The sequence below is a fragment of the Lepus europaeus genome, chromosome 19, assembly GCF_033115175.1.
Source record: "Lepus europaeus isolate LE1 chromosome 19, mLepTim1.pri, whole genome shotgun sequence".
NCBI lineage: Eukaryota > Metazoa > Chordata > Mammalia > Lagomorpha > Leporidae > Lepus > Lepus europaeus.
In genome coordinates, this window is record NC_084845.1 from 20321320 (window position 1) to 20328981 (window position 7662).

Here is a 7662-nt window from a genome sequence, read left to right on the forward strand (position 1 = left end):
CCCGGGCATCAGGAGGCGGTGCACCTGTGGAGCCCTGGGCCCGGGCTCTCCCCACATCTGGCCTGACCCCAGAGATGTCCAGAGGCTTCACAGATCCAGCTTCCTCCCCTTGCTCCAGGAAAGAACCTGCAGGCTCTTTGCAGCCCCACTTTCCTGCAGGGCGTCTTTGTGGATTTTTTTTCCCAACAGTTCTTTTCCTTTTCTCTTAGCTGGGCTGTTTCCCCAAGCGTGGGACAGGAGGCCAGCTCTTGGCAGGTCCCAGGAAGCGCGTGGCTGTATGCCCACGAAGCCCAAACCCAGCCAAAAGGCGCAAAGACAAAGGTCCCAGGCCGCCGTTTCCGTTCTCCCACCGAAGCAGCCGCGGCCACCCCGGGCGTCGGCTTCTGCGCCATGACTGCTCACCAGAAGCAGGAAGATGCATATTTATTTCTGCAATTTCGTCCGACTGCCCTTCTGAGAGCCACAGCAGAGGCGCCTCCGGAGCGCAGCTTCGGAGTTGTTAACATTTTCATTCTCGGTCCCCGGGAAGCCGTGCATTAAAACACATCGCTGCCGCCTCCCATCATCAGAGCTCCCTGCTCGCTGCTCTCCTGCCCCAAGGACTGATCAGGGAAATGAGAGCCAGGGGCCTTGGGGCCGGGTCTGGGAAGAGAGGGGAGGCCCAGCAAGGTGGGTCCCACAGCAGCGGCCCCAGCCAAGCCACCAGCCTGCCTCCCGAGAGATGCCATCTGGGGGTCCCTCTACTGTCAGAGGTCTCCCCAGTTACTCAAATGACGTGTGCAGGCTCCAACCTACCCATCTGACAGAAGGAGAAACTGAGGCCCCAGGGAGGTGGGGAGTGGTTTGCTCAGGGTCTCATAGTGATGAGGTCCAAGTCTGCTGACCCCAGGCCAGGGCCCTCTTGTCAATGGCTGTGCTCCAATTTCACTTTTTTTTATTTTTAAAATAGATTTATAAGGTTTTTTTTTTTTAAGAGTTTGATTTCTTTGAAAGGCAGAATGGGAGAAGGAGATCTTCCACCCACTGGTTTACTCCCCAGATGGGCCACAGTGGCCAAAGCTGGGCCTGGCCAAAGCAAGGAGTTTGGAACTCCATCCGGGTCTCCCATATGAGTGACAGGGACCCAAGTACGTGGGTCATCTTCCACTGCTTTCCCAAGTGCACTCACAGGGAGCTGGATTGGAAGCAGAGCAGCCGGGACTCGAACCGGAGCCATAGGGGATGCTGGCATTGCAGCTGGCAGCTTAGCCTGCTGTGCCACAACGCCGGCCCTACTGCTCCATTTTTCAAAGAAATTTTTAGTTTTGGGCAGCTTTGGACTCACGGGAAAGTTGGCAAGTTGCACGCAGAGTCCCAGTGCGTAGTCTGTGTTGTTAGGAGCCTCTGCTGTCATGGTTCCTGGGCCATAAGTCAGGAACCCAGGTGGGCCGGTCACTGCCTGCATCCAGACTTCCTCCTGGCTGCCTCGGTTTGTACCCGACATCCTCTCTGTTCCTGGATCCCCCCCCAGAAGCCCACAGTCCACCTAGTCACCAGGTCTGCTTAGGGTCCCACCCACTGACTTCTGTTGTTGTCGATGACTTAGACGGAAGTGAGCAGCACCGGGCAGGTGTTCTGTAGAACGACCTGCAGTGTGCAGCTGCCCGACGCTGTTCTCCCTGGTGAGACTGGGGTTCTAGGTTCTTGGGACAAAAACCTTGAGGTCAAGTGCCATTCTCACCACATCCTATGGTCAGGACCTGACCTGGCCAAGGTCAGGTTTCTCCAGTCACGTTCTGCCCTCTTTCTGTACTGCACACTTGGGCAGGAGGGCTCTCTGTGAAGCCCACACGTAGGGAGAGGGAGTTCCAAACCACTGCTTTGAGGACAGAGCGTCTGCGTAAGTTAGCTGGAATTCTGCACGGGGGATTTGTCTGTTCTCATCCACTTATTTAGTCATTCAATTATTTTCTTATATCAGCTTGCATCTGTGGGCACCTATCTCATGCTTTGGGTTGCAATTCAACATTACATTTTTTTGGTGAAATTCTTCCAGTGTTGGCCATCAAGCTGTCTTTGGTTCCTCTGTTCTGTCAGTGAGCGTGTGTCTGTGTGTGTGTGCACTGACCCCGAGGACCCACCCACGTGTCCAGCAGCACCCACTCTGAGCCAAACAGGGGCGCACGCCAAGGCCCCAAGCCCACTCCATTCTAGCCTTCACCCTTGTGGGTCTGCCTGCGGCTCACTGCTCAGGCAGACTGGGTAGGGCTCTGGCAGATGCTCCTGGCTCAGGCTAGCCCCCAAATGTTGGGGGAGAGCATGCATCCCTCATTCTTTGCCTGTCCTGGCCTACACCAAAACTCCAACGGCTCTTGGCTCGCAACTGGGCTCTGACATCCAAGGGTAGGGGCGGCGTTGGCCTGGGCGGAGGGGACCAGGGCCCCAGGAGCCCAGCAGGCCCGAGTCTCAGGCAATAGGCAGCAGAAAGCTGCCCGGAAGCGCCCAGCCTTGGAGCCACGCACACATCCATTGTCCCTCAGTCCAGCCAACCCGGCCCAGTGAGGCTGATGCTGGCCCTTCCCCACCCCCACCCTTAGCAGCCAGCACACATCTGCTGCTTCCAACAGCCAGGGGCAGAGAGGCCCTTGCTGGGGACAGAGGGCCTGCAGTGTCAACCTTTGCCCTCGGAGCATGTCAGCAGGTGCTCCAGCCCCGCCCCAGATCTCAAGAGTTCAGCGCACTGCAGCAACCTGTGGCTGCCTTCTCCTCCCTTCCCGCACACCCAGACTCGCAGGGGTTGCCTCCCAGACAAAGGACTGGCAGGGTGTCCTCGTCCTGAGGACCCAAATCTGTATCCCAGTACAACACACGGTCCAGCCCAGGCCCTAAGCGAGGCTGACAGCCCCCTGTCGGCCACGGGCAGGCAGGACGTGGCTGTCAGGGGGTCCAGATTGGCAGCTGCAGGACAGGAAAGGCTTTAAGCTGCTCCGGCTTCTGCTGGCTCACATGGGGAAGCGCTCTGAGTGCAACGTGGCACCTGAGCTGCTCCGGACGCCACCCCAAAAAGGAAGCAGTGCAGAGCCGGCTTGGCGGCCCCGTCCTGAGGACCGGCTCCGAGCCCCGCTTGTCCACCGTGTGAGAGGGAGAGGAGCTCCATTTGTCAGAGGCAGGGAGCTGAGCCGATGAGAGGTGCCCAGGGACTCTGGCATCTGAGCCTGCACCTGCCCTGGGTCCCCGTGACGTCTCCAGAAAGGCGCCATCCGTCAGAGGACCGCGCCTGTGTCCCACGAAGGGCGGCAGGCGACAGGCGACTGATAGATGGAGGTGTGCCCATCTGGAGGGGCGCGCGGCCGGCCCCCGCCCCCTGGAGACCAACAGCATTTGTCAGCCGCTTCCCACCGGCTGCAGACAGAAGGCTCTGACTCACCCCCGCCAGTGCCACCTTGCCTGGCTGAGGCCACCGGCTGCACAGCCGTGTGCCCTGGCAGCTGGGTCCCCTCTCTGACCTCAGTCCAGAAAATGCACACACACACACCTAACACACACATGTGCACACACATGCAAACACACCCATTCCAGCCCACTCTTTAAAAATGAAAAATCTGTTCCTCTATACAAAGTGCATTTCCTCCGATTGGTCTCTTGGGCCGGCCCCCACCCACCGCAGGCCCTCCCCTGCCCTACAGCACCTGCCTCCCTTCCCAGAGGGACCTGGCCACCATGTCTGCCCCTGGGGTTCCCCAGGAAGAAGGGAGTTCTGCATTGACTTAGGAGCTTCCCAGGTGTCCCGATCACCACTGTGCCCTTATGAACTGGATTAGCGGGCCCTTCACAGATAATGCCTGCAGCTCTCCCGGCTTGTCGGCTTGTCGGACAGTGAGCAATTAGGAGCGAGGTCTTAAGAGATAAGTGAGCCAGCGATGCCTCAGCCAGGAGCTCGCAAGGTGGTTCCAATGAGGCTTTTGAAACAATACCCGGTGCAGGCGGGAGCGAGTTCCTTGGCTTTAGACGTGGAACTCTGAGCCTCTCGGTGAAATCTTTTCATATCGGGATAAGACCTGGTAGCTCTTAATCCTTTAATTCTACCAATTGGCCGGGAGCTAGAATTGGATTTGGAACTTGAGGGAGGGAGAGGGCAAAAACCAACAGAGGAATTGAAATCTCTTCCAACTTGGGCCGGCTCCTTCCTTCCTTCCCGACCTGGCCCGGGCCTCTGTCACTGGGACAGGTGGGGCGGAGGCTGTCCCCTGCCCTGCCCTCCACTGACAGGCATTCAGACTCAGGGACGGGGTGGCGTTGGGCCGCAGGGACTCTGGTGACCAAACAGCAGGTCGGCGCCAGCCTGAGAGGGCAGGAGCGTGTTTCAGCTTCACGGTGACTGCCTACCCTGGCACTGTGGCCACCTCACCCTTCACAGCGAGGGGACTAGGTGTCTCCTTAGAGGGAGGGGCGGGTGGGGAGAGTTTGGAGGGACCAGGACACGGAAACCACCCTGCCTGGAGTCCCAGTGCTCGCTCAGAGGCCGGGACTGCAGCCTTGGGGATAGCTTAGGCTTTGGGCATCATTCATTCATTCATTCATTCATGCAGTAGGCTCACACTGAGGCCTCTCTGCATGTGACCCGGGCCTTGTGCTGACTCTGGACAAGGGGACAAGCTTTGGTCTCTGCCCTCCCAGGAGCCCCAGGAAAGAAGGGAAACAGAGACAGGCAGGAACAGCCGGTTGCAAAGCCTCATGGCTGTTCCAGACAGAGGAAGCCCTGGCCGCGAGCGCCCGAGGAAGGCAGGCTCCTGCCCAGCTACACAAGGGGTCACAAAAGGCCTTACGCGGAGGCCTGGAGGTGGAGTCGGAGCTGCTAGGAGAAAGATCACCCCACTCTCAGCCCTGGGTGTCCCCACTCCTCCAAGAGCTCCAGGCTAAGACAGGTGAAGAAGGAAGCGTAAGAGGGGAAAAGCCAGAGTCCACCCTGGACGCCTGCAAGGATGGGTCTCCTGCCGGACGTGCGTTAAGCCAGAGGCTGAGCAGGGAGGGGCAGGGACAGGAGCCGGGCACCCTCAGGCCCAGCCCAGAGTGCCCGTACCCCAGGGGAGGGCTCTACCAGGGACAGGGACGGCCACAGCTGTCCAGCTGTCAGCTGAACACAAGGCAGAGACCTGCAGGGAAAGCAAGGGACACCACAGGCTCAGTGGCCCCAAGAGGTGTTTGGTAAATCATGCATTTTTTTTTTATGGTGGAAAAACATATATTTAGACTTAGCCAGCTGGACTCAGTTCAGATGATCCCAATTTTGTTGGCAACATCCAGAGCATCATAGTCAGGAGCCAGCCGCACATAGGCCTCCTTCTCTCCGTCAGGTCTGATCAGGGTGTTGACTTTGGCCACATCAATGTCATAGAGTTTCTTCACAGCTTGTTTGATCTGGTGCTTGTTGGCCTTGACATCCACAATGAACACCAGGGTGTTGTTGTCTTCTATCTTCTTCATGGCCGACTCCGTGGTCAGGGGGAACTTGATGATGGCATAGTGGTCAAGCTTGTTTCTCCTGGGGGCGCTCTTCCGAGGGTATTTGGGCTGCCGTCGGAGGTGTAGTGTCTTGGGCCGCCGGAAGGTGGGGGACGTGCGGATCTTCTTCTTGTTGTGGCTGTGGACGCCTTTCAGCACTGCCTTCTTGGCCTTTAAGGCCTTTGCTTTGGCTTCAACTTTAGGAGGGGCAGGAGCTTCCTTCTTCGCCTTCGGCACCATCTTGGTGAAAAGAAATCATGCATTTTTGAAAACAGTACAGAATGGTCTTTCAAGCTGGGTTCTTTTCATTGTGAAATGGCCGAATCTCTAACCGGCTTAGGAATCAAAGGAGAGGTCCCTGGAGAATCTGTAGAGCAGCCTCAAGCGTAGCTTCAGGCTCGGTGGGATCCAGGCTCGGCAGGATCCAGGCACTCCAAGCCAGCCTCCACCTCCTCACCCCAGTGTGGCTCTGCTCCCAGCCCAAGCCTCAGCACAATCAGAAGCCGGATCTGCCTCCTGTCAGCCCAGCAAGACCGCAAGAGAGGACAGAATGTCAGAAATTCCAACCGAAGTCTTTGAACACCTCCTGTCAGGGCACGGGGCACTGAGCACTGCCCAATCAAATGCTGTGGCCAGAGGGACACGATTCTCTGCTGGGCAGGCCCGGGACAGGGCAGAGAGGCAAGTCAGAGAGCAGGTCAACCGAGCAGGACAGCATGCACGGAGTCTCAGGGCCGTTCTGAGAGAGGGGCCCGGGAGGCAGACTGGGTGCTGAGCAGGCAACATCCCCCCAGCACCCCCTTCACAGGCAGGGCGTGTTGGCACACGGCAGAGGGGGGCTGCAGCTGGGTGGGGATGGGAAGACACTGCTTCCCTCCAAGGTGACAGGTGTCAGCCCAAACCCCAAGTGGGTCCTCAGCTCGGAGCCAGGACACACCACATGTCCCCTCTCACTCCAGCAAGACCCCGGCTCCCACCAGCCCCGGTCCCCGGGGAACCATCTGGGGAAAGGCGGCCGTCCCCCGGTGCTGGTTATTGATTTAATTTCTGTTTACTTCTCTGTAAGCTTAATTTGCTCTGTTGATGGCATTTTAATCCACTTGCCCATTGCATGGGGCTGATAATGCCACACTTTTGTGTAGCAGCAGTGACATTTCTCGGTGTCCCAGTCCCTCGGTGGGTGGGGCCGGGTGTCATTCCTCACACGACAGCCCTTCCCTGCCCCTGGGCGACACCCACTGCCAGCCCCCTCGGGCTGAGGAGACTGTTCCCTGCCCTCTGGGCTTCTGGACAGCTGGCCAGAGCAAAGTGGCCTGGCTCAGACCCATCACTGCGCACGTGGCTGAGCTGGAGGAGGGGCCGGGGCGGGGGAAGGAGGGAGCCTCAGCAGCCCTGGGGGCTGCCTTCCCTCGGGCGGCGGGGGGGTGGGGGGGGAGGTAGGGACGGGTGGCAGCCTGGTGGGATCAGCCTTGAGTTGGGTCTTTGAGATCAAATATAGAACAAACCAGACTGATTGAGGGATTCTGGGACAACTTGGCCAAACCTGAGCACTCCATCTGGGGTGAAGCATTCTGCTGACCCGGTCTGTGTCCTTGACCCAAATCTCCCTCTATCCTCACGGGAGCAGCAGAGTCCGCCTCTTGCTGGGTCACCAATGCATAACCACCGCACAGCACCACACAGGGTGTCGGCTCCAGCCCTGCAGGCCCGCACAGAGAACCCAGCTCTGACTGTCAGCTCCACGGTGTGAAGTGGGGATTGGTACATCAACCAGGGCAGGAGGTGGACCAGGAAAGTACCAGGGGGTGGAACTGAAGCTGTGGACAGGGAAGGAACCAAGGAGGCAGGACCAGACATGTGCTCTGGCACCTGCCACTCCCCTGCCCCAGCAGAATGGGCCAGAAGTGCTGTCTTTTTTTTCTTTAAAGATTTATTTTATGGGGCCGGCGCTGTGGCTCACTTGGTTAATCCTCCACCTGCAGCACCGGCCTCCCATATGGGCTCTGGGTTCTAGTCCTGGTTGCTCTTCCTCCTGTCCAGCTCTCTGCTGTGGTCCGGAAGGGCAGTGGAGGATAGCCTAGGTGCTTGGGTGCCTGCACCCACAACGCTGGCCGTAGTGGCCATTTGGGGAGTGAAACAACAGAAGGAAGACCTTTCTCCCTGTCTCTCTCTCTCTCTCTC

At 58.4% G+C, this 7662-nt stretch overlaps 1 protein-coding gene across 1 annotated transcript; it reads right to left on the bottom strand.

Moving 5' to 3' along the window:
* Nucleotides 1–5239: 5239 nt before the first annotated feature.
* Nucleotides 5240–5721, bottom strand: LOC133748332 (large ribosomal subunit protein uL23-like). Its single transcript, XM_062177058.1, has one exon. The coding sequence runs from the start codon at nucleotides 5719–5721 to the stop codon at nucleotides 5251–5253; it is 471 nt and encodes a 156-aa protein (XP_062033042.1). The 3' UTR covers nucleotides 5240–5250.
* Nucleotides 5722–7662: the final 1941 nt, after the last annotated feature.